Genomic DNA, 25,956 nt, shown 5'->3' on the forward strand with positions numbered 1-25,956 from the left:
TAAAAGTTTATGTCAAGACTTTTGAAATTAATTATTATTACTATATTAACATATCATATTTTAACGTTAATAAGAATTAATTAATAAGACACTAAGAATTCTTAACCTTTCTTTGATTTTTAAAACTTTTTACTAACCAATAACATAGCACAAGTATAATTGCTAAACTTACGAATACAGAACAAGATATCTGCCTCCTGCCCGCTCTCCTGGGAGAGTGCCACAACTACACTCAACGATGGTACTACGATTCCTATGAGCAACACTGTCGGCAGTTCTATTACGGTGGATGCGGCGGGAATGACAATAATTTCGTGACCGAACAGGACTGCGTCAACAGGTGTGAAGTGGCCGTTACCACACCGCCTCCACCGGGACAAGTCGAGTTCCGGACAGGTAATGTTTCTAATGGACTTCGGAAATTGTTCATAAGTAATAACGCCGCGGTACCATTATTCATCTATTATCAAATAGAATTCTGCTTCCTGCCCGACGAACATGGTCCTTGCTCCGAGAATCAAGTCAAATGGTTCTACGACAGTCGTGATGGGGTTTGCAAACAATTCCGATACGGCGGCTGTCAGAGTAATGGCAACAATTTCAACACTCGCGAGGAGTGCGAGTATCGCTGCGGAGAAGTTCAAGGTACGTTAGCTGTAAATATAAAAAGCTGAAAAATAAAAGAATATGTATGAAAGAATAAAAATACCAAAATTTATACTTGTCATCAAAAAACTCTAATAATTATCTCTAATGAAGAAACTTGAAACACATAAAACAAAATTTATTTAATTATAGAAAAGTTATTTAATATTTTTCTTTGATTCATGTAGTACAAGGAACCCAGAAAGTGTTGCAAATATTCCAAAAAAAAATTGTATAATAATTTCAGATCCTTGCATCCTGCCACAAGTGATCGGTCCTTGTAACGGTTTTGTAAAGCAATTCTACTACGACAGACGCAGTGATGCTTGCTACGAGTTCGAATACAGCGGCTGCCAAGGCAATAAGAATCGCTTCCAGGATAGAGAATCTTGCGAGAGGAAGTGTAGGCGGCAAACACCACCGGAGGTTACTCAAGCACCAGCCACGATAACTCCGCCGACTGGAGAACCGAAGAGTACGATTTGCTTGGCGCCGGTCGATTCTGGCGATTGTGAAGAAAGTCTTACCGCGTATTACTACGATGCCCAACATCAGATGTGTCAGGCGTTTATTTATGGCGGATGTGGTGGAAATGCCAACAGATTTCAGACCGAAGAACAATGCGAGCGGCTCTGCGGAAAATTCCATAGACAAGGTAAATTGTAACGAACTCTATTTACGTTGCCATTTTGTCTGTAATAAAATCTGTTCATTAAGTACAAAGTACTAAATATATAATTTATTCAATATACATATGTATAATCATATTACGAGAAAGATCCAATATCTCGAAGATTAAATTTAAAAATGTTTGCATAGTAATTGTCCCTATTCTTTATTTTTTTACTAAGCATTTTTATAAAACAATTATTTAAAAAGATTAATATGATTAAAATTGAATTAATGGTCTCTTTTCAGATATGTGTAATCTCGCTGTGGACTCCGGCCCATGCAGAGGCGCTTTCCGCAAATACTATTATGAACCAAATTTACGTGCCTGCCATGAATTCATGTATGGTGGATGCGATGGCAACGCTAACAGGTTCAGTACAATTTCTGAGTGCGAATCCATTTGCATACATCACGAGGAACCTCTACCTCCCGGAAACGACACCAGTGTTTCAAACTTATGTACGTATATTTATCTCATTGTCTCTTTAACGTATCCTATTGAACAATAATTTCTTCAAGCACTTAATTTTCATGTCGTCGTTATATTTTCATTGAACTTATTACTATAAAATATATGGATCGTATAATAGTCTTTATAATGATGATACAGCGATCTGTAAAGAACCAGTTGATAGTGGATCTTGCACGACCGGTGCTACGAAACGATTTTACTTCGACGAGGAACGTCAAACGTGCCGGGCGTTTATTTATACCGGATGTGGTGGCAATCGCAACAGATTCAAGACTTTCGAATCTTGCATTAACACTTGTCTTAGGAGTAAGTTTAGGAGAGCGAGTTCGCCAATGAGTTTCTTATTCTCTTTTTATTATTGCAGATATACAGCTTTGTTGCAGTGTCATCAGCAATCGCCATTTTTATGCATATATAATCTTTATGTATTTTTATGTTTAAAGGCTTTTCTCGCTTTTTTTGGCAATTTTTATTAAAGCTCGCGTCTCTATCCCTCAATCCTTTGTACATGTGATTAAAATGTATTCGTATATTACCCCGTAATCGTAATTAAATTTAAATATATATTTTAAAAATAATGATACATTTAAAAATGTACATTCTCCTATTGTGATTAAAGTTAAATTTTCACCCGAACGTAAATGTGAAGATAAAAATTGTTGCACATAGTTTTCTACAAGATACAACAGCAAAAAAAGCATAATAACTAATTACTTTTTAACAATTTTTATGCATCTGATATTTAACGCAAATCATAAAATTGTAAATATAGAAAGTTTTTTATATATGTATTATGAAAATTTTTAATATTTGCATTGCTTATATTTCTTCTTCACTGAATGCTAACGCGCTATAATATTTTTTAGCAATATAAATGTGTCAATAGCTTTTCTTCTCTTATATTAAAGTTACTCTTGCCGCTTGAGAAAATAAAATTTTTCAATATTTCGTAATCCTTGATTACAGCGAGTAACGAAATAGATGTGGATTCGGACGATACGAAAGATCGGTGCGCGGAAGCCAGAGAAGAGTGTAATATCATCCGTTGTCCGTATGGTAAAGAGCAATACGTGGATTCACAGGATTGCGAACGTTGCCGATGCGTCGATCCTTGTAGAACGCAGATCTGTCCTGAAGGTACTCGATGCGCCATTACGCTAGTCGCTACGCAAGACGGCACGGAATACAAAGGCATTTGTCAGTCAAGTAAGCATTGTCTTGTAATTTTTTTTTTCGTCAATTGAGATTTTAAATAATTTTTTACGCTATTATAATTAGCGGCATTTGTAATATTTACATACATCTGAGAAAGAACTTTATTTGTGCAGTAAGCGGCGTATGAAGTGCTAAGTAATTTTCTTAAAAATTGGAAGAAAAGAGAGAGAATAAAAGTTAAATTGTCGTCTCTACTTTTATGGAGAAATATATTCTTTTGAAGATAGTTTTGTATTATAGTTTACTAATAATTATTAAATTATTAGTCATTGTATTATTAGTCATCTCCCTATGAATTTGTTTATATAAATATCTGCATTTAATATATATGTGTATAAAATTGCAGTCGTTAAACCCGGTCGTTGTCCAAGAATATCCAACAGCACGAGATGTGAGCAAGAATGTGTCACGGATGCGGACTGCCCCGGAGAATCGAAATGTTGTAACAGTGGTTGCGGTACATCCTGCCTGGAACCTGCACCGGAAGAACCTTTGACAACGACACCACAACCCTCCGTTACCTTACCGCAATACGGTGGTGAACCTGCGAAGATTAAAGAACCCGAAGAACCTCGTGTCAGCGCGCAAGAAGGTGGCTACGTCACGTTGAAATGTGTCGCGCTAGGAAATCCCAGACCGATCATCACATGGAGAAAGGATACTACATTGGTAACCCATATCACAGTATATTTCGAGTGCGCTAAACAAATACTTTATATTTGTAAAAAATATGACAATTAATATATAACTATAATTGAGCAATTATTTTTTTATTGTCTGACTTATTGAATATATTTTATAAATATTGTCCATTTTAGATTGGACCTTCGGAGAAAAGACGACGTATACTACTCGATGGATCTCTTCAAATCATTAATTTATATACTTACGATAGAGGAACTTATGTGTGTACCGCTGATAATGGTTTAGGACCACCGGTAAGAGCGGAGTATCAATTGGACATCACAGGTACGTAGAGAGAATCCATTTATCTTACAAAGAGTGATCTCTGCTCAATATGGCTAGATAGAATAGCATTGATTGGTTATGGGACTGATACTAATTTGATTGTAAATGTCTTGTGAAATGCGGTCGAGAGTATTGAAATAACATAGATTTCTATTTTTATTTAATGCTAATATGTTGACTGAGATATCGATTGTGGGTTTAAATTTTAGTCAAATGCATTTTGATTGGCATGAAGTAGAATTAATAATGTCCTGTAGCACTAGTTATAAATTGAATGTCAGTTAGCGATTTTCGTGGTGATGGTGTGATTAACATTTCTCTTTCTAAGCATCGCGCATGCCCCTTTTCTTGCACTCTTTAGAACCGAGCGAGCTTCCCGTTGCCATCATCGGAGAGCCCGATACTCGCATAACGGTGACGATGAACTCGCCGATAGCTCTGCATTGTTATGCCATGGGATGGCCGAGGCCATTAGTCACTTGGTGGCGTGGCGACCAAATGTTACCTCTGTTTTCGGACAATTACGAGCAAGACACCGATTATACTCTTCTGATACGCTCGGTAACACTAACCAGCCTCGGCATTTACACTTGTCAGGCGTTTAACGGCATCGGTACACCGGCCTCTTGGTCGGCGACCTTGCAAGCGATCGGGCCCGTCTACAATGTTAAGCCCGAACACGAAGAGTACACCAAGTATCTCGTTCAACCACCGAAGAGACCTACTACTGAGAAACCGCAGTATCCTTACAGGCCTACCAGAACGCAATCTCCCGAGCATCAGACCTACGCTCCCGTTTATTCCTCGAAACCGCCTTACATTCCTCGTGTTATTCCTCTCGAAACCACTACCGTTGAGCCTGGTAGCGGTAGGTTCAAAGGTGAGACTGTGATGGCTGATACTTGTGTTTCTAGCTAAATTGCGCCGATCATTGTGACAATTAATTCCTTGCTTCAAATTTATTGCTTTAGATTTCCCCGTAAAGTTTTCATGTCAATGAAAAACTTATCTTTCACTACAGCTTTTAAATAAAGTTTTTTCAAAATGTTTTTTTTTCCGCGAACTGGTCACAATGATGGTGTTATTTCTTTTTCCTGCATGCGCGCTTAGTATGGAATTTATTTACATTGCATTGTACTGTCAGGCTGAGAATGCGTTAAGGTAACTTGCTTATTGGCTACTTGAAATATATTCTAAGACTTTAATACGATTAACAATGTATCCGTATCGTTAGAAAAAAACGAAACTGATGTAAGTATACTCTAAATGGACTTTTTATATTCTCTTGCTGAGAGAAAAAGATTTCTTATTTAATATTCACTGAACGAAATTTTTACACTTTGAGAATATTAATCTTATTTCTTTATCACATAGTGCCGGTCAAGGTCAACGTATCGGCAGGACAGTCGCAATTCCCTGAAGGCAGTGACATAAGCATCGCTTGCACCGTCGACGGTTATCCGATTCCACGTGTACTCTGGTATAAGGACGACGAACTTATTCAAACGAACAATCGAATAAAGATTTCTGGTAAAGCTATAAGTAATAATGTAGTTTATAAAAAATATCTCTATACAATTATTACAAATTAAATTTTCTATAATAGTAATAAAATAAATAATAATATGAATCGTACATTTCTACTTTCAGAACTCAATCGACTTATTATTAGCGATGCAAATCGAGAGGATTCTGGCCGGTATCGATGCGAAGCGGCCAATGACTTCTCCTCGAATTCCGATAGCGTTGATATACGCGTAGCTGGTGAGTGATACTGATTGATATCAATATATATATACGCTAATATTCCTTAACATAAACAATTTAACGTGCGTTTAATTAATGTGATTAATTCTTTCAGGTATCTTTATTCATCCCCATTGTCAGGATAACACGTTCTTCGCCAATTGCGAGCTTATCGTGGCGGCCAAGTATTGCACGCACAAATACTACGCAAAGTTCTGCTGCCGATCGTGCACGGAGGCCGGCCAGCTGCCGGCGAGAGGACCGCATATCGACAATTCGAGAAGAAGAAGGAGATCGATTCTGCGAATGCTCGTATAAGATACGTAATCGACTTTTCGGTATTTCCGACACACGTGATAGCACATATCGATTCTGGATCGTGGCCGGCGGGATTCGCAATAGAAAATAAATGAGGAGAGGAAGTTATTGCGCGTACCTGCCCCTATCGGACGTGCCGGATAATCGACTTGTTAAATCACTGCCAAAGCCTTAGAGCGTTTATACATAGGTATAATATATGTGTACGGTATATTCCCATCAAAAAGAAGCGTGCGAAACTCGATATCGCGCATCTTGACCTGCGCGATCTCGTTCTTTGACGTTTTTATCCATGTATATACGATCTGACGCTGAATCCTAGTCCGACGGAGCCATATTAGGCGGGGTAATTAACTCGTTCTTAAGAGACCAGTGGAAATGTCGCGACTGCGCGTACCTTCCAGATGACATCCCGCGTTACCGAAGTAACCAATGTCGACTGATTAAGCGCGTAATTTTGCGGATCATATTATCGAATACGTGGGAAATATTGTTTCCGAACTGGTGTCCTTTTAAGTATATATTTTATGTGTCGCCATAATAACTGTACTTCAGGTTAATCGTAGAATAATTGCGATAAACTCACAGCAGCGTACCCGCAATAATGTGCGATTCTTGTAAATTTCTTTTTGTGAAGTCAACAGCGAAGCTTTTCGGCAATTCCTGCACAATCTTGAGAATACGATCTGAAGAGTCTTCATCGATGTGGGACGATATAGCGTAGCCATTCCTTTCTCACGCAGCATAGGGTTTAATGAGCACGATACGACGATATGAGAATGGAATGATATACAAAGTAAAGTTTTCTCTCATAGAACAGTTATCTAACAATAAGTCGAGTGATGTCCTTCTTCATTGGACACACTGTAATGCGTTATTAAAAAAGGAACTTGTACCTATTCCTATTAAGCGTATGTGCACACGTTACGTTGTATAATATAAATAGTTTATTATGCAATATGCCATTTATACTCTATAATATTGTTATTACTTATTTCTTACACTCGTACATGTGTTAGCATAACGCCTGCCGACTCCAAGATAAACTCGTTATCTTTTTCGTTATCATATATACATATATCATTCTTCTTTTTTAGACAAAGAACGCTTAACATTTTAAGAGCAAATGTCGGTATTAGACATCTATCTAATGAAACAAAGATAATAAACAAGCAGAACCTTAACATTTATATTCAGTTGAGAATTTTGATGATATTTAAATTTTTGTTAATTTAATTTTTTGTCTTCTTCAAAGATAAAAAGGCTTTCAATCAGACGTGTAGCTTTGATTTGATGTACATTTTTTGAAAACAATTTGAATTGTATGTACTGAAATGTTTATCCATGAAATTGAGATTGACTGTAAATGCCCATTTGAGACTTCATTATTCGATAACAATTCTGAAAGTAAAACTAGATAATTTTTACATGAATCTTAGATATGCGCAAACAAGAAACATGTAATTCTATTTATGCAAAGAACGCGTAAATATAATTTCGCGCTCGCTTAATACTCTTAAATTATGCGTCGCATCGCATCTTTCACCTGTCGTGACACGCATGTACAGCCAATCTTCTACTTTATCCAATCAGCCATTGCATTCGTGTGCAAATTTGCTGCATTGAACTATTAATTACGCACTGTTTGCTATCGTTAGACGCATCGTCATTCGTGATGTGTCAAGTAGATCGTAGAAATACCGATTATAAAAAGTTGACGATCATAAAGATAAAACGGGAAGAGGAAAGGTACCAAAACGCATTTATATACACACCGTAAGTGTAAGTCGTAAGTCGAGATCGTTACCGATCAGAGTCGACGTATCGCAAAACCTCTAGGACAACTCCTGATTGTTCCGTACTTGCACCGATTCAGTCGCAGTAAAACGCAGTGCCTTATTAGATGACCTTTGAAAGGATTGGGAAAAGAGTGCTGAATATACACGACGTCTCGTTAGTATAAATAGTTGTTCACGTATCTGCGTATTTCTTTCTCACATGACGTCAGTATTGTTGTCGTATATAAAACAAGATAGTAGATTAGATTCCGGTAGATTTTCATCCGGAAAAGACATTATTCATTCAAAAACGCGAACAAGAATAGTATCGACGAAGATATTAAGTACTCTTCTCCTTTGTGCTCTCCTTTAGGTATGACCAAGAGAACATGTAAAACCGTTATAGCGAATAGTACTACGTAGCATAGTGACCCATTTAATTCGATAAAGCGATCTAGTAATGATATATAGACAGTCGACGTTGATCAGTTGTCTCCCGTAGATTCGGAATTGATTACAGGAAACGGAAACGGATGGAAAACGGAGGAGTGCGAAAAGGTAATTGCGTTAAAAATCGTAAAGCACATCCTATAGGTGTACATCGCCCGTGTTAAAAAATCGTTCTATTGTAAATAACTATTTACATCGTATGATTCGAGGCATTGTCGCCTGCGAACATGCCCCGTCACTTTACGTATATAGATATAATTTTCACACAGCGTTGATTTAACTTCAAGTTAACATTACGTATCACGAAAGGGTGACATATCTTGTACAGTAAGTACCGATGTCCATATAGGTGCGTCTAGCAACGTGTTACGATTACATCAATGGACCTGATTAAATTGGGACCGCGATTCTCACACGGAATCGTTGGAACTTACCTCGCGCATAACGACGTCGGTTATCGATAATGATCCGCTGTCTTCCTCGACACACGGGCAAAGTGTGTCGCACTTTTTTTCCTATTTTGACGTTGCGATATTTCATCACGATCGAGTGCTACAAATTTCGACACAAAATTGACCTCCTTGTAGAAGAAATTTGCCAAAAAAGAAAGGAACCACGATTCATATCCCTCATGCGTTATATCGATAGAGGTATAGAGCTCATCACAACAGTGCTACCGTAAAAGTCTTATAGCGGATGTAATTGTAATTGTAAGTACCCGTAGGTAATGATTAACATACATATATATAATTTTAAAATAAAAGTAGATATAAATATACGAGAGAATGCCATTATCTACGATTATTGTATGGACAATAATAATATATAAGGTCCTTAAATATATACGATTACACTGTCAAAACGATTATTATTTTGCGATAACGAGAAACCAATCGACGAGATCGTTTATAAGAATCTTTTTTTCTAATTGCTAATAGCTGATAGCGATACAGTAAAACGGTCTTTTAGTAAAATGTTACTATAATTCTATAGTAACACAGATTATTGATTAAGGATCTAAAATACTTATTAAGTCTTCGGAGATTAGAAAATCGACACATAAATTCAAATAGTAATCAACATATATGAATAAAGTCAAGTTCTCGTCGGTCCGTTGCGTAAATTCGGCACGCGACTAGGACGCATCAAAAAACGCTTGTGTTGTTCCTCTGCTCTGATGGTTCTCTCTATGCGTTCCGTGGCGATGCGTTCGATCTCCGCGAATAGCTCGCTGTGTATGTCTATGCATTGACGGAAGTCTTTACGATCTAGCCGATACACCTCGCAGACTTCGATCGCGACGACACTGGCTACTCTTCGCTGATCCGCCACCAAGAGCGCGATCTCGCCGAAATGGGCACCGTCATTCAAATGGCACATCTCGAAATAACACACAGAGAGTAAATTTCTTTTTCGCAGTCCAAACGAACTTAATATTGGATATTCAAAGAACTAACTTCCTTTCCAGTTGGCGTCAAAACCGCGACGGTCCCGGAGGACAAGAAGAACATACAGTCACCGTGACTACCAGCTTTAATGATTACGTCGTTTGGCAAATATAACTCGAATTTTAAGTTCTTCACTATTGACTGCAGAACGTTTCTTGGCAAATTCTTAAAGATTGCCACGTTCTCGATCAATCGTCGACAAGATTGAAGCGCGATCTCTTCACGTAGCGGTTCTGTAGAAAATCCAGATTGTATATTAACAGTTATTATTTGTAAAAATGTTATGTGGTCCTCTTTTTCCCATATATTTTATTAACCTGTCAAATCTGATAAAATCCGTTTACTGCGAAAGTAAGTGTTCTTGAAGCGATAATGATAATAAGCTAAGAGACGTTTCTTCATGTGTGGCAATAATTGTTTTTGTCTCGTGTATGCTTTCACTTGGTCTATTAATTCTTGAAATTTTGATTCGGATGACTTTCTTTCAGCTTTGATATGAAGGAACATAACTAAAAGACACGACATATGTCCGACATTTGAAGGAAATGTCTAATATGCATGATTTTTAATAATGAAGTGTAGATCTTACTCAATATATAGCACACAATGAATCTACCGATAATCATGAGGATACTATTGAAAATGATGGAACCGTCTGTCTCTGGTACAAACGGGCCGTAGCCACTTGCTAATATATTTTCCAGCACGATATATGCAGCGTTTTTTAATCTGAATTGGAGACTGCTGTCTTCCAATTTCATCATCCAACAATCTTTGCATTCCTTTTTACACACATTACGAAATATATTTTAATAATTGCCGCTTGAAAAATATAAAAATATGGAAACGTTCGCGTAGAGATCAATATTGAAGATATGCTTACCTTCGGCGGAATGTTCATAAAGTACATCAGCAAAATCGGTATCAAGTAACACAAACAGGAAAACCAAAAGATTAAGTATAATCCTAGCAATAGGGTGGTGCATAATTCCAAATAAAAATTTTTTATTTCGAAATGCTAAAAAATTGGTCGATATGATGCATATTGTATGATATCATCGTAGAAAATATATGAGGAAAAATTACCATAAATAGATAATAAATGTTTGAGTTAAAAGTGCAATAGCGTGTTAATTTCAGGAGAGGCATAATATTAATTAAAGTAACGATATAATGAGGATTATTTCCCGGTAATCTTCGCCACTGTAGTGTTATATAACTATACGGAACAGACGATAACACATCCGGCACAAGAAATCTTTTGAGATAAAACCTAAAAGAATATGTATTTAACATTAAGCGGAAATTAATAAAAATAATTGAATTAACGAAATATTAGATATGATATCTCACATAAATATTTTAATAGGTTTCAACTCGACAGACATAGTTTTCTCGTCGTAATATCCCGTAATACAATTAAGTATTATATCTAACCAACAGATCGCGTAAATTGGAAGATTCACTGTATCCAGACGAATTGTTTCGTAGTCCATTATAACGAAGCAAACCATAAAGGGGATTGTAAAGAAAGCGATCATGTAGATTGCCGTCATCAAAGTATCCCAAATAAATCTGTGAATTCTCTTATTCAGAAAGAGAAAACAATGCGTTTTTGTTGTACATCAGAAAGGTAAAGGTATTGCCTGGCATAACTGAATGGATGTATTATCCACCAATATTTAGATTCAGCATGTCTTGTTTTTTCGGCGGCGATTGTGGCATTGCTGTCCACGTGAAAACCACATTTTGGAGTGTACTTGCTGATACCGCACCAGGTTATCCATACGTTTTTAAAAGTCAAGGGTTTTACATCCATAAAAGGAAACTTACTTTCTCTTTTCAAAGACAGTTCACATATATGCTCGATCATAGTTAATAGCAAGAATAAAAAAACTTTTTATCTCATTGATGAGATATCCAAATGGCACGTAAGGTTAAACGAGTAACTTGTTTATGTCTAAAGAAAACTTCTATTGTTTTTCGGACATTCTCGGTGTGTAGTAGCATTTTATTTTTGTAATCTTTGTAGCTTGTAACGAAAAAGATTTACGTCAACATATTTCTTAAGCTCGGATAAATTAAAATAGACTATTTAAAATATTTTATGATGTATCGAAAATTAAAACATTACAATTTGACGAATCGGTTATTGTTTGCTATAGTATTTTCACATTTTCTTTTCCTCATTTTCTAAAAAGTTTATTTACACATGCTACAAATAATAGAATTACATAAAGTTCTAAAGAAATAATTACTGCAATGTAATGTATGTTGCATCTATGATTATTAAAAATGTATTTATGTTAAAAAATATAACTAGACATGTAAGCTATATGTTATGATAACGTTACAATAGATACATGTGTCTATCGTATCATCTAGTATAATTTGTCTATTTTAAGTAACTAAAAATTGCGCGGAAAGAATTGGATTTCATCGATATTACCGCGCGATATATTTAGCTTAAACTTTTTTTCAAGAAATAAATTCACAAACATTCTTCATTACTTCACTTGTACGTGTACTGATCATAACACTCGTGACAAAGATTTTGATAATTAATAAAATGAGGCATACATCAAAGCAAGCATCAATCAAATATTCTATGTAATTAAACAATTTTGTATCTCAACTGTAGTGCAAATTAAAAATAAAATATAAGTACAAACGATGTTGATCAAAATGCAACTTTTACTTTTGATCATCTAAACAAATAAATGTTTAAAGAATTGAAATACTCTTCATTGCTATTTGGTGTATTTATTTTATCATTTTATTTCAAATAACAACATGATATTATGTAAAAAATATCTGGTGAACTATCTTAAGAAATATTGTGACGCAACTAAATAGTAAAGACCCAAAGATTTTTATTAAAGCAAATAATAATTGCGCTGGATTTAATTTAAGCTATCAGTCTTCCCGGGTCATTTTCTTGCATCTTTTATTTTATTTTGTAAACGTTTTAAAAAAATATGAGTCATGATACATCTATGTGTACATATTTCTGATCTGATTACATAAGTGATCGCGTCAAATTTCTTGAGGCAAGATTTCTTCATGGATATAAATATGGAAATATGTATATAATATTACGCTGTTGAAGTTTATAATATCTAGAATATTGTTCTATCATGTTTATATTCATATGTATATAGAATTTTTGCGACCTAATACGATCCTGTTAGACTAGAGGTTCTCAAATATTTTTAACAGTAAAAGCAACGTATACATTTCACTCAAAAGTTCAAATTTATATCTTGTATATTAAATTTAAATGTATTAAAGTGTTTTCTAATTGCAAACATCACAAATCTATATAAAACAAAATACAATTTTGTTAGAAAAATAATAAATATGTAGCGATTGCAACAAAATCTGCTTATAATGAGATTTATACAATAGCATTCAATTGCATGTTATATTAATCTTATTAATCCTACATTATTCGCGTAGTTTTTTCAACGTAAATATGTTACACCCCAACATTACGCTTTAATTTTTATTGTTTTTTTTTTTAATTTACAGTTAAATAAAGGTTGATAATATTCTATATATTTTTTAAATAAAGTGCAAAGCTTTCTCTAATTGTGAAACAATTTGTGCAGCATTCGATCGATAAAAAGTTTTTACTCTGCAAATTTAGTAAATTTCTAAGGCTGGGATGTATCTTACACGCGAGTAACGTAAGATTAAATGTGAAAACCTCTAGATTATATTCAAGCAATTTATGCTTCTTCACTTTGCACATATTTTATATTAATGCAACATTGACAATACTACGGTATTATATAAATGCGCCATCATGTTTTTAGATAATCTGCGATCCGATAACTCGCGTACGTTCCTTTTGAGGTTTATTATAGATGTTTCACTTTTTTTAAAGATACAATATTACAATATTACAAAGATCACCACCCTAGATATTCGAATGATCGAGGTTTCGTATTCATGTTTACCGATTGAAACGATTATTACGATTTGTCACGTTCACTTGACAAATCGAGCGTTACACGTAACACGCGGATTACATATACAACATGCATCAGGAGTCGATATAGTTGAGCAACATTAATTATCAAAATGAATCAACTTGTTCAGGGATACGTGACGATATAATGTCATCAGGAAATGCGCGGCAGGAACACGTTATTCAAGCGTCCCTCTTCAAGCTTTAGCCATCAGGATTCGAACAACGGTCAACAATCAGAGTTCTGGTCACACGTATCAAACATCAAACATTTTTCTAAACGGCAGTTTGTCTTTTCTAATTTTACTTTCCACACAGAGGGTGAAAATCTTTGCCAAACGTTACAAATTGTCCTTCGTGGATGTATCACAGTGCGCGGTATTCTCTTACGAGGAGGTTTTGTGCGAGGAATATCAGCAATCTTAAACATCGATGCCGAGCAACTCCCGGCTGTCGGCCTTGGAGAATCGGCGACGTAAGCTGCGACGACGAAACTCCCTCCATCAGACGGACGCGCGCTTCATCCGTAGACTGGCAGAAGTCGGGGGTGGTCGGTAACCCTGATACCCGGAGGGATCCAGCAGCTCGGAATTCGTCGGGCCCAGACAGGTGCAGGAGCATACGCTCACGCAATCGTCCGTGTCGTGCATGATGGGCATGTGGCTGGCCAGGAGCTTTCCGTTTACCGCCACAACCTCGCCGTCCAACGTTAAAACGTGATGCGAGGCGGATTGCATCTCGGTGTCTTCGCGGCGCGCCTCACCCGAATCCCTAAAGTGATGTGTGTGTTTCAGGATATTAATAATAATCTTTTTTTTCAGACATATATAAGATAATCCGTTCTGTTACAAAAAAAATATATTTACGTCGTCATGAACCGCAATACGAGCAAGTTAATACTGGCGGCGACTACGGCCAAGCCAAATAGGATGAAGATCAAACTCAAAATCACGTATCCAGGTTTGTTGGAGAGCGCTTGATCATTCTGCAACACAATTTATCTGTAAATCTTAGTCACTTTACTGCTTCTCTCGTGATCAGCCGAGCGATATTTACCTGGAGAGCGACATAATCACCGAAACCTATAGTCGTGAGCGTTACAAAACAGTAATAAAAGCTATCGAAGTAACTCCAGCCCTCGTATCTCGAAAACACTGCGGCACCTGTCGTAATAATTATACTCGAAAGCAGACCGGTCGCCAGCATAAGATTCATCTCTGTAGCTTCGGTTTTTTGACACCTGAGATACGTCTTTGCTCGTCTGATCACGACCGATGCGAACTTGTTCAATCGCTCGCCAATGCTCTGGAACATCACCAGTCCCAAAGGAATTCCCACCATTGCGTACACCATACAAAACGCCTTCCCGGTTTTGGTCACAGGAGTGGAATGCCCGTAACCTTGAAAAACATTTAATTAAAATACGACTCTCTCTCTCTTTCTCTCTCATGATTTTATTTTAATATCAATTATAAATGTATTTTTCGTATTAGTACAAAACATAATTTTTATAATTAAACTTAGAGATTTAATGTGGTCTATATAGTCTTTAATATATTAAAAATAATTAAATTTAAATAACTTTCGAGGATAGCACAAGCGCGACTCACCAATCATGGCTAATACTAAAGTAGCAAAATAGAAGGCACCCGCAAACTTCCACTGCGGCCCCGCTTTATGTGGCTTGTTCTCTATTATTACAATTTCGACCATCTTGTAGTCCTCCGGCGTGATATTGTACTTCTTCATCATATTACGGCGTATCTCTGCAGCGGCATATTTCCCGCCGCGCGCGAGCGGCGGAAATAATGAATTATCAATTAACGACCCGCTTAAAAAATATATTCGTTCGACTGAAACAGCGAAAAGGGGAAAACTCACCCGAGAGAAATTCCCAGCGTTTCCTCTCAGTGTCCGATTCGAGGGCGTCAAACACCGCGGCGCCAACGAGAAGATACGTAAAAGTGCACACTACCAACGACAGAGTTCTAACATTTTGTCTCTTCATTTTCGCCGTTTTGTCCTTTGCGGGAGTATCGCGCGCCTAGGCGCGCTGTAGAATGAAAAATTCAGCGATCACACTCTCAACGTGTTTCCCGAGATTTCCCCAGACAGTAACGTTCCTCGCAAAACGCGGCATTTATGCAGGATAACACTTTGCGCACGGGATGTAAAGAAATATTTATTTCGCACCGAAGAGACGAGCGTACACGCGGAAAGTTTGTATCGCATATCAGGCGGAATATTCGTCGGAGAACTCGAGACGGCCACGAAAGTATGCACGGTACTCGCGAGTACAACAAAATCGCTGCACGCTCCGTCCCGAGCACCGAGTATTGATCGCAAACCGACGAAGGGAGTTTCGTGGGGATACGCCGCTGCTGACTTACTTGAAAGTATACGTAGGGGGATGATCGCGAGCCCCGGTGGTAACTATATTGATGTTGCATCCAAGGGATAACTGCGATAACCGAATGATAATAACATTGATGTTGCGGTCCAGTAGTACAACGCGTTTTCGTCGCGACAGTAGTTATATCAGTTATACGCAGACCACCGATCGATGTGAACGAGCCTCGCCCAACTTTGCACGGCAAATCTACTGCTGATAATTTGGCAACTTGCGTAACCAACTTATCTACAAATTTATTATATATAATTTATCTTTTATCTTTTAAATAATTTATTCAATATTCAGGATGGACATGCAAAGTCCCGAAAGAAAATGTGCCGAAATTTGAAAACTCGTATATATTGTCCCAAAAAGTAAAAATCCCAAAATTTAAGAAACGTGACAATGTACCGAAAGGGCAAAATCCCGAAATCTTAGAAATGAGACAGTATCGTTTGTTCCAGAAAACAAATGATTGTCAGATAATCCCCCCACCCCTAAAAAAAGTTGTTATAGGCTGCGTTCGTCTTGACGCTTTCAGCGCTGAAAGCATCGCTCTATCTTCGTTTGATGTTCGATGTGCAACAAAGATAGAATGATGCTTACAGCGCTGAAAGCGTCAAAACGCACCCAGTCATAATAGCGAACATCAGGTAGAAGTTTCAAAGTCCTAGATCATTTACTCTCGAAACGGCGAACAATCAAAATCTCGGTGGGACACGAAAGTACATGGTTGGGGGATTACGTCAGTGTTGTATAATTTAAGCGTATTTAAAATATTTTTGTCGTTAAAAAAACATTTGACATTCCACAGAGGACTATTATAACTCAGAGGCAGGTGGAAGAGGTGGGGAAAAGCTACGATTATAAAAAAAAAATTTAATTTTTTTACATAAAAATATCTGTTACTGCACTTCAAATTCGTCTTTTCTTATTCAGAAATTCTTTTTTAGCATTCTTTAAGTCCTTAAAGTCCTTCTGTACCATTTAAAAATTACCAAATTTGCGGCGACGAAATTAAGTATTCCTATTTAATTAATACTTATCTCATTTTTTTTCTCATTTGCACTACTTTTAGCTTTAATTTGCGTGTTTGATCATTAAGCTTCGTCAATTTGTTCGTGAGTTATGATTTTTTAAATAAAACGAGTCGTAACGTGTTGTCAACATATAATTGTTGTAAAAAAAATATTTAAATAAATTATTTCCAAATGTTCTTTACATTGATTTTTAGTCAAAGGTACAAAGATATTATAATAATTTTGGGGGAATTTTTCAAAGCTATTAACATTTTGAAAAACGCGTGGGACTCGAAAGTGCATGGCTGGAGGACTGATGTGCCAGAAAATACGTTGGAGGGTTTAAGGGTTAAGCACGTGTGTGTCAAAGCCAACAATTGGATACAAAAATCACTCGAAATAACATGAACCGGAATTGGAATTAAATTATATATTTATAATTTAAACTACCATGATCATTTATTACGTACTTCTTTTTTAATCTAAGTTTCTTTAAAAAATATAAATCATTATAAAAGAGCGTTTTTTGCAAATGTAAATAAAGATTTATATTTACAAAATAATAGGTATTTTATTTGATATTTAGAAAAATGTTAACTTTTGCTCCATTTGCGATACATCTTTTGAAAGCGTGATTAAAAAACGTGAAAGAAATTCTAGAGCATTATAATAATTTTAATGCGCAACAAACAATTCTGCAATCAATTTATCATCACAGTTTTGCAATTTATTTAAATTGCATTACGTGAATAGATATGATAATCATGAAACGACGGACGTCCTGAAAACGATAATTTGTTGTAAGTACATCGATTAATTAAATAGATACACGAGATCCCGTTGACCATGATAAAAAACATTTATTTGATATTCAATTCAATTGCTATTTTTATTTATCATGCATTAATCCTTATTTAGCATTTCCAAATTTTCGAAAAAAGGTACTATTTTCGAAAATCTACTATTCGTTGACTTCGTCGTGCATTACCTTCCAAGTTGTTAAACTTGGGCGAGAAAAAAAGAGGAATTTGTAAAAATTAATATTCCTTGAGTTTGAGATTACAACATTATCCGTTATCGCATATCTGTTATCGTAGGCACCGTTTTATATTAATATAGCTTAGAAGGACAAAAGATGATGAGCCTCCGGCCTTCGGCTCTATCAATGCGATATGATTGCGTTGCAGGATCCTTCCGCAGTATAAATAAAAGAGCTATGCAACAAATATTCTTATTTTGCGGCGAAGAACATAAGAATACGTACCACATAGCGCAACTAAAATTTATATCAGCCTCAGATTGTTGTGCAAACAATGAGGCGGTTAATCCTTCTGTAAGTAACTTAATTATAATAATTATTTTTTAAATACGATGTCAATCATAAGCGAATCGGCGATTACTAATTTTGATTTTTAGAAAACTAATAATCTGTTTTAATTGATAAGTCAGGAAAGCCTAAGCGATCCATATTTATATAGATGTGTTTTTCTCGTTTCGAATTCTAGATTCACTACCTGAAATAAGTACTTGTATTAATTAAGAATTATTCTTTATACAATACATTAGATTTATTTTTTATTTTTTATTTTCATATATCGTTATTCATCATTTCTTACACAGTACCATTATACTTATTTGATTTTGAATTGCATTTTGTAGCGCCTTCATTGGCGTGCTTCTAGTGAAAAATGGCACACCGTCGAAAAACCAGAAATATCCTTCACATCTGGAATGGTTGTTTGGTTTAAACAATAAACAAGATAAAAATAAGGAAGAAAGTAAGGAAGATAATAAGGAAGTAAATAAAGAAGTAAATAACTCGACCGTATGCCAATCTCAGGAGTGCAAAAAAATAGGTATTTATAAAACAGCAACGGATGTAGTTGTAATTATAATTCAATTAACAGCTATAGTCTTGATAATTTAAATCTTTATAATTATCCATTGTTTTTTTTCTTGCTTTCATTTTTTTCCAGCTCGGATAATAACGGAGAGCATGGACAAAACTGTGGATCCGTGCGATGATTTTTATGAATACGCATGTGGAAACTGGCCGAAGCATAATCCCCTTCCGGAGGGGAAGAAAACCTGAAGTATGTTCGCAAGTGCGCAAGAGAATGTCAAGAAGCAAATAAAGGGTAAACGCCAAATCAGCTCAAACTGTAATTCAAAACTTGTGATATTAAAGATTGAATGATATTTTGCAGAAATTTTTGACGAGGGTCCCAAGAAGAGCGATCCTCTGGCGGTGAAGCTCGCGAAGAAGTGGTACGCGGTATGCACGGATACAGGTAAGCGCGAATGACTCTCGAATGAATTAAAACCGTTCAAAAATTCGAATATTTATTATTTTTATACATAATCGTGTTCCACGATATAATCGCTGATTCACGAAATTCTTCTAGATGCAATGGAGAAGTATGGGCTCGAGCCGCTTGTCTTTACCATGTCGCGAATAGGCGGCTGGCCGTTGATAATGGAACCGGACGAGTGGAACGAGCAGGAATACAGTTGGCAAAAAGTGGATGATCAATACGTGCGCTTGACGGGAAAAAATGCTTTTCACGACGTGCGCGTGATCGATTATGGTTGGAACAATACTCGGAAAATAGTACATGTACTTATCAGAAGTTTTTAAATAAAATTATCATTATGTATGGTATTAACATTACGCAATCAAATCCGAATCCAAAAGCGATGTAATTGGAGTCTTTATAACGTTATTATACAGCATTCACATATGTATCATCGAGCACTTATTTTATGCGTTGCTCTTTGCATTACACGTGGATGTAAATTTATAATCTAAACATTTGCCTTAATTTCTCATTAGTGATCTTTTTTAATGTAAGTTCTTGTTGCTAGATCAATATGCCGCATATGCCTCCGGGTTCATATAGAGTCTGGGGTGAAATCGACGATAGCGAAGAAGATGAAAGCGATGAGGATCCTAGTGACGAGGAGAAGCAAAGCGACGAGCAGAAAGATAGTCAAGAACCTGGAAGCGAAAACAAAGACGATAACGAAACCGGTACTAATATTAACTGTAGGAAATTTAGGACCGTAGGGCCGGTATTGATAGGAGATCGGGAAAATCAACGTAGTAGTAGAGCAGTCATGGGGTAGCAGCCTAAGTGCTAGGCGTATGAACGAAGGATCCCGAGTTTCGAGTACCGGTCGGCTCCGTTAATTTTTTTCCGTCTCTTTCAGATCCCAGTGACGAGGAGAAGCAAAGCGACGAGCAAAAAGGTAGTCAAGAACCTGGAAGCGAAGACAAAGATGATAACGAAACCGACACTAATAGTAACGATGACAATGAAAGTGATAATGACGACGACGATGAAGACGATAATAACAATGATGACGAAGATGATAATGATGACGATGAAAATGACGCTAAAGATGACGACGAAGATGATGAAGATGATGATAACGATACAAACGAACAGAATGACGATGATAACGAGAAGAAAAAAGTCGGCATGAAAAAGACTGGTAAGTCCGTAAAAAAAATAAAAAATAAAAATAAAAAATTGGGACATAGTAAACGGATGAAGAGTAGTACTCACTCCAAGAAGTACAAAAACCATAAGATGAAGAAAGAGAGGGTAAAGAGACGAGCAATATCGACACATGTTCACGAGAAATTACACGTGCGGAAGAACAAAAGAAATCGCGTAAAGCATCAAGAACATATGGAGAGACTAAAGAAAACTTTAGAGGCGACAACACCGCAGATCAGTACAGAAGTAACGATTGGTGAAGTTGATGAGCTGAAGAAATACACTAATTACATCTCGAAAGTAGCTCGCGCCATAGCGAAAGTAAGAGGTGTCGAAGTCTCGGAGGAACATATGAATAAAGATATTCAAGATATGATCAAATTTAACATGAAACTAGCTAAGGTGAGTGTTATACATTACTTCGTAGGCAACGGAAAAAAGAAGACTGTATAATAGCCCGAATAATAATATATTTCAGATTACTACATATCGCAGCAAGGATAAGAAGATGACACTCAAAGATTTCCAAGCATGGTATGATGAAAAGAAACCTGCAACTCCCAACAGCGCAGTAAGTCGTTTTTTAATTGATTAATTTAATCTGTTATTGTCTCTGACTAATGAAGCATGATTGACGCCACATAGATTAACTGGGTGTACAAAATTGGAGAATTATTTGATGAGGCCCACGTGACTATAGATAGCGATTTAGATTTAGAAATTAATTTACCAAAATACTTCGATGGTCTTGTCGCTTTGCTGGATGAGACGTCGAGTCGAACAATAGGTAAATTTTGATAGAAGTGCGGCGATAATAAGGAAATGTCGTCGATAGACACGCTCACGCGAGATATGTTTCAGTGAACTATATACATTGGAATTTCTTAAGCAGAATAATAAGAACTACCACAAGTGAAATGAGAAAATTATACAATGCATGGGAAGGAAAAGAGATATATGGATTTCCAGCGAGGTATGATGCCAAGCTCTTTTATCGAAAATATAGTTTCTCACATAATTATCAGCGTAACCATTCGCTCTTCACCTCGCTAGAAATATAATTATTTTTTATTACATTCTATTTTTACCCTAACAAACACCAAAACTAACGTTTACATACTCTTCATCTGTTTACTATGTCCTAATTTTTTTTTTTTGCGAACTCGCCAGTCTTTTTCATGTTTTTTTCTTCTCGTTATCATCGTGATTCTATTTGCGTTAGTTGGTGTGTTTGCATGCTGGGTACATTCTTATTCTTAATATAGTCTTAACGCGTGAATCAAAATTGAGTTGGTTCTAGATTATATCGATGTCAAACTGATCATGAATTGTTACCACAGATGGGACCAATGTACACGGGAAATGGAGATGAGCGACATTCTAGCGTACGAATATGTGAGAAACCATTTCTCTGATGAAATCCTGGCAACCGTAAGCACTTTGTGTTGAATTATTATAACAGTCTTCTGACTATCTTTGTTCGATTGGATCACTTATTCCTATTGCAGGCATCGGACATGATAGACGATATACAAAAGGAAGTAGAGTATCAGATTAAAGAATCAGATTGGGTGGATGAGGATACTAGAGATTTTGTTTTAGCGAAATTAGTAAATATGAACAACTTTGTCGGATATCCAGATTGGTATAGGAATAACACTATCGTTAAACAATATTTTCAAGGAGTAAGTTTCTTAAAATTCATTAATTGCCACTCCCCATAGTGACTGTTTTATTTAATTATAATGTTCTGTTAAAGCTCGTTGTCGGAAATTCGTATTACGAGAATACTCTCAGCTATGACAGATACCGTAAGTGGAAAAATCTACGAAGCTTATTGAAGACAGGTGAAGAGGAAGAGGAAGAGGAAGAGGAGTAAGATATTGCATTTGTATTTTTTCCGACATAATTACAGCTTTATTTTTTAATTTGCAAAATAAATTCATGTAATAAATTTCGTGTTACAGAATATTTCAGATAAGCCCTGTAATGGTAAATGCATTTTTCTCCCGGGGTGACAATTCCATAGGTTCGCCTTTTTTAGAAGAATTAAATCTAAACGAATTTACAACTATTCACGTTGTCATTGATATTAATCTCTTTTTCGATTATAGCCCTCTCGGCAGCGGATTTCCAGAGCCCATTATTCGCTTATGACCGACCGCAGTAAGTGAATAATTTTGATTAAAAATATCAACGCGACTAGCGTAGCGATAAGCTTACATTATTACAAACAAGCTTACATTATTTCTAAAAAATTTATAATTTTTAATAAAATAAACCAAAATCATTTTTAATAAAATTTTTTCTAACTACGCTTTATTCCAGAGTTATTAATTATGGTATTATTGGATTAATCATCGGTCACGAAGTTAATCATGGATTCGATGATGATGGTAACGTTATGAAATAATATGTATTTCTCGTTTACTTTATTAAATTACAGTATTTCATTGTTGATAATATAGTGACATCTATCATTTTACTCCAAAGTATATCTAAAAAATTCTTTGAAAATATTTAAAAAATATGATAAAAAGAACCACAAAATAATTTTTAGGACACTTGTATGATAAAAACGGAGATTTTGTGGAATGGTTATCCGCAATGGACGAAGCATATGGCAAAAGAGCAGAATGTTTTGTCGAACAATTTAACAATTATCCCGTTGACAAAGAATCGAATTTTAAAATAAATGTACGTTATCTATTCTGTATTTTTGATTACCATTTTAATTTAAATTACCGTTATTTTTCTTGTCGTGCGTCTTGAAAATGTTTAATCGTATTTATATTGTCAAAAATTGCAGAATTATGGCAACAAGACGGCGGGAGAGAATATCGCGGATACAATGGGATTAGAGGCAGCGTTTAAAGCGTATCAAAGGAGAGAAAGAGAATGTGGAAAACCGGATACTGTGTTGCCGGGCCATGAAAACCTCACGACCGAACAACTTTTCTTCCTGTCCTTTGCTAATGTAAGTATCACAGATCATGAATGCAGAGCTGCAATAATTAAAAATTGCGAGAATAATAATAATAATTAAAGTAAACGTTTATGTGTTTTAATATATGTTTGAAATTACGGTAATGCTTGCAGTTGTGGTGTGAAGCTGCGGCAACGAATAACGCCACTATAGATGACGCTCAATCTGACGTGCATAGCACCGGACGGTTGAGAGTGATAGGAAGCGTTTCAAATTCACGAGACTTCGCCGAAGCTTACAATTGTCCGGTTGGCAGTGCAATGAATCCCGAAAAGAAATGCCATATTTGGAAATGATTAACTACAAATATTACAAATTAAGCTTCTCAATACTTGAAAAAAATGTAAAATTGATTGTTTGTAATTTTCTATCCATATATCGATGAGTATATATAGTATGTAAAATAAGACATATATATATATTTATATATAATTAATATATATATATATAATTATAAAATATATATATATATAATTAAAGTATATAATCCAGAGAGTACGCAGTTAAATTTTTACGTAAAAATATTAAAAATTTAGAAAGTTATTGAATATTTCGTAAAAAACAATTTTTTGGTTTATAAGCCATATTTTGAATTTTTGAACCATAAAGCTTTATTAATAACCCTTTACAAACAATCTCACATTTATTTTGAGTGTTGCAAGAATACACCCTTTTAATTTCAGCCAAAAAGAATTGATCCCCCGTTTGTGGTAATTACGCAAAGTAGCGCTGGGTCAAAATGACCCAGTGTGTATTTTATGTTTCAAACAGGTAGTGTGTATGTTAAGGGTTAAGAAAACTATGTAAAGTATAATTTCACATAATCCAAATATGAGATTTTATTTAGTAGAAAGAAAAAATTTTATGTGTTTAAGTTTATATACATATGTGTGCGTATAGAAAGTGGGAGAGAGAGAGAATAAAAGATTACGTAACTTTTATATTTTTGTTATTTTACTTTTGTGAAAAAGTTTTATAACATTTTTAGTTATATAACACTTTAGAAACTCTGTAAGAAAAAAAAATAACAGGAAGCTGAAACATCGATCTTTATAAGAAATGGTCACTATCAGGAACTCATAATCTGCCGGACATGGGAAAGATTTCCACGTCCCCTCATGATATTGACAAACACATTAAAAGACGCTCAGAGATGGTATATAAGAACAGAAAGCATTGTTATAAATATATATAAGTTATAATAAGTTATTTAAATAATGTTGTTGATTCCTCGATTATGATTTTTCAGAAAAGATCAATGCTAATTACCGTTTAAGCCAACGACATAAATGGTAAATCAATGCAGTGAGAAGAAAAGATTGCGTCTCTTATTTCCGCGACGGACGAAAATAGCCAATAGCTGCTGGTGATGAGAACAGAATTCTTCATGACAAGAGGGATATCATATATCAACAATGACCCGTGCAAATGTTTGATGAAGGAAAAGCATGCTGGAATTATCACACAGCTATAAGTAGAAATATCTTGTGCTTGAGCCGACAGCGAGCAAATCCCAAATATGTAAATATTTTTTTTCTGTTAAAAATAGAATATAGTTTTTAAAATTTAGAATTTTTGGAATTGAAAACGTCAAAACTTTGTAAATTAATTCTAAAATAATAGACTGATTAAGTAGATGTCTCGGGAAAGTTGTAAAATATTTCTATGTAAAAATATAAAATATTTATTATTTTTTTCTGAAATTATCTAAAATCTCAATAGTACTAAAAAAAAAATCAACGTTTTTCTAATATTGTACGCGACACACGCACGCACACAAATGTAAATTACGTACAAAATATCGTAACAATTCTTCGAAATTAAATGGGTTATTTAAAAAGCTAGCTATGGTTTTGTGAAGTTGATAAAATCATTTATTTCACATTTTTCTTCAATTTTCTATTTTACAAGTATTTTAGTGTCATCTGCAGCAATGCTGTGCTACATCACGCGTTATACGCACGAATTTCCTCAATCCGAGTATTTCAATATCAGAAATACAGTAGCCTATAGCACCACTGCCATGAATTTCGTGAATTATTCTACAATTTAAACGCACATATATATGTATACTCACGTAACGCCTTTTATCCTGCATTATACACCTAATATGAGAAACGTTGCATGATGAAAATTTAACAAGAAAACACGGGATATATTTAAAGCAAGTAAATTATAATTCTAATATATAAATTATAATTTACTTGCTTTTAATATTTTCTGTGTTCTCAAGTTAAATTTTCATTACGCAACGTCTCTCATATTAGGTGTATAGACGCAGAACAAAAGGCGTTACGTAAGTATATATATGTAAGTTTAAATTGCATAGAATAATTTATGGAAACGTGGAAACGGTGCTCTAGGCCACTG

At 35.5% G+C, this 25,956-nt stretch overlaps 4 protein-coding genes across 8 annotated transcripts in view; 2 read left to right on the plus strand and 2 right to left on the minus strand.

Annotated features, from left to right (window-relative positions):
* LOC112468935 (papilin) overlaps positions 1–9,108 on the plus strand; it is an 86,494-nt gene extending 77,386 nt beyond the window's left edge. For 3 of the 5 annotated variants that reach the window (XM_025038360.1, XM_025038359.1, XM_025038362.1), the window contains 12 exons: positions 181–396; positions 475–645; positions 893–1,300; positions 1,564–1,776; positions 1,928–2,095; positions 2,756–2,995; positions 3,351–3,673; positions 3,823–3,973; positions 4,335–4,853; positions 5,348–5,503; positions 5,624–5,737; positions 5,835–9,108. In XM_025038360.1, the coding sequence (XP_024894128.1) occupies positions 181–396; positions 475–645; positions 893–1,300; positions 1,564–1,776; positions 1,928–2,095; positions 2,756–2,995; positions 3,351–3,673; positions 3,823–3,973; positions 4,335–4,853; positions 5,348–5,503; positions 5,624–5,737; positions 5,835–6,037 (2,882 nt within the window). In that variant the 3' untranslated portion in view covers positions 6,038–9,108. The remainder of the gene's footprint in view (positions 1–180; positions 397–474; positions 646–892; positions 1,301–1,563; positions 1,777–1,927; positions 2,096–2,755; positions 2,996–3,350; positions 3,674–3,822; positions 3,974–4,334; positions 4,854–5,347; positions 5,504–5,623; positions 5,738–5,834) is intronic. The other 2 variants (XM_025038363.1, XM_025038361.1) reach the window with 2 other exon arrangements.
* A 252-nt stretch (positions 9,109–9,360) lies between these two features.
* LOC112468945 (potassium/sodium hyperpolarization-activated cyclic nucleotide-gated channel 1-like) lies at positions 9,361–11,784 on the minus strand. Its single transcript, XM_025038378.1, has 8 exons — positions 11,360–11,784; positions 11,067–11,288; positions 10,800–10,986; positions 10,597–10,731; positions 10,303–10,495; positions 10,031–10,222; positions 9,723–9,946; positions 9,361–9,645 (listed from the first exon to the last, which is right to left on the minus strand). Exons 1-8 carry the CDS (start codon positions 11,584–11,586, stop codon positions 9,361–9,363), a joined length of 1,665 nt encoding a protein of 554 aa, XP_024894146.1. The 5' UTR covers positions 11,587–11,784.
* A 1,440-nt stretch (positions 11,785–13,224) lies between these two features.
* Positions 13,225–16,217, minus strand: LOC112468937 (two pore potassium channel protein sup-9). The gene is made up of 5 exons (XM_025038366.1): positions 15,568–16,217; positions 15,297–15,452; positions 14,743–15,086; positions 14,553–14,671; positions 13,225–14,457 (listed from the first exon to the last, which is right to left on the minus strand). The coding sequence occupies exons 1-5, from the start codon at positions 15,692–15,694 to the stop codon at positions 14,190–14,192; spliced, it is 1,014 nt and encodes a 337-aa protein (XP_024894134.1). The 5' UTR covers positions 15,695–16,217; the 3' UTR covers positions 13,225–14,189.
* Positions 16,218–18,319: 2,102 nt separating this feature from the next.
* Positions 18,320–24,003, plus strand: LOC112468936 (neprilysin-like). The gene is made up of 19 exons (XM_025038365.1): positions 18,320–18,430; positions 18,757–18,953; positions 19,074–19,235; positions 19,305–19,388; positions 19,503–19,714; positions 19,963–20,128; positions 20,308–21,002; positions 21,079–21,171; positions 21,246–21,387; positions 21,462–21,573; positions 21,941–22,031; positions 22,109–22,285; positions 22,360–22,475; positions 22,568–22,629; positions 22,715–22,766; positions 22,929–22,996; positions 23,161–23,297; positions 23,410–23,577; positions 23,700–24,003. Exons 3-19 carry the CDS (start codon positions 19,193–19,195, stop codon positions 23,880–23,882), a joined length of 2,601 nt encoding a protein of 866 aa, XP_024894133.1. The 5' UTR covers positions 18,320–18,430; positions 18,757–18,953; positions 19,074–19,192; the 3' UTR covers positions 23,883–24,003.
* Positions 24,004–25,956: the final 1,953 nt, after the last annotated feature.

This window comes from Temnothorax curvispinosus, unplaced genomic scaffold, assembly GCF_003070985.1.
Source record: "Temnothorax curvispinosus isolate PA1 unplaced genomic scaffold, ASM307098v1 QBEX01002262.1, whole genome shotgun sequence".
In the NCBI taxonomy this organism is placed as follows: Eukaryota; Metazoa; Arthropoda; class Insecta; order Hymenoptera; family Formicidae; genus Temnothorax; species Temnothorax curvispinosus.

Coding starts and splice junctions, on each gene's coding strand:
- LOC112468945 (XM_025038378.1), bottom strand. CDS start 11,586: ATGATCGAGCATATATGTGAACTGTCTTTGAAAAGAGAAAGTAAGTTT. Junction 10,987..11,066: donor AAACCTATTAAAATATTTAT/GTGAGATATCAT, acceptor ATATTCTTTTAG/GTTTTATCTCAAAAGATTTC. Junction 10,223..10,302: donor CATTGTGTGCTATATATTGA/GTAAGATCTACA, acceptor CGTGTCTTTTAG/TTATGTTCCTTCATATCAAA.
- LOC112468937 (XM_025038366.1), bottom strand. CDS start 15,694: ATGAAGAGACAAAATGTTAGAACTCTGTCGTTGGTAGTGTGCACTTTT. Junction 15,453..15,567: donor ACGCTGGGAATTTCTCTCGG/GTGAGTTTTCCC, acceptor ATGCCGCTGCAG/AGATACGCCGTAATATGATG. Junction 14,672..14,742: donor GTGATTATGTCGCTCTCCAG/GTAAATATCGCT, acceptor ATTGTGTTGCAG/AATGATCAAGCGCTCTCCAA.
- LOC112468936 (XM_025038365.1), top strand. CDS start 19,193: ATGTTCGCAAGTGCGCAAGAGAATGTCAAGAAGCAAATAAAGG. Junction 21,574..21,940: donor ATATATGGATTTCCAGCGAG/GTATGATGCCAA, acceptor TTGTTACCACAG/ATGGGACCAATGTACACGGG. Junction 22,032..22,108: donor CTGATGAAATCCTGGCAACC/GTAAGCACTTTG, acceptor TTCCTATTGCAG/GCATCGGACATGATAGACGA.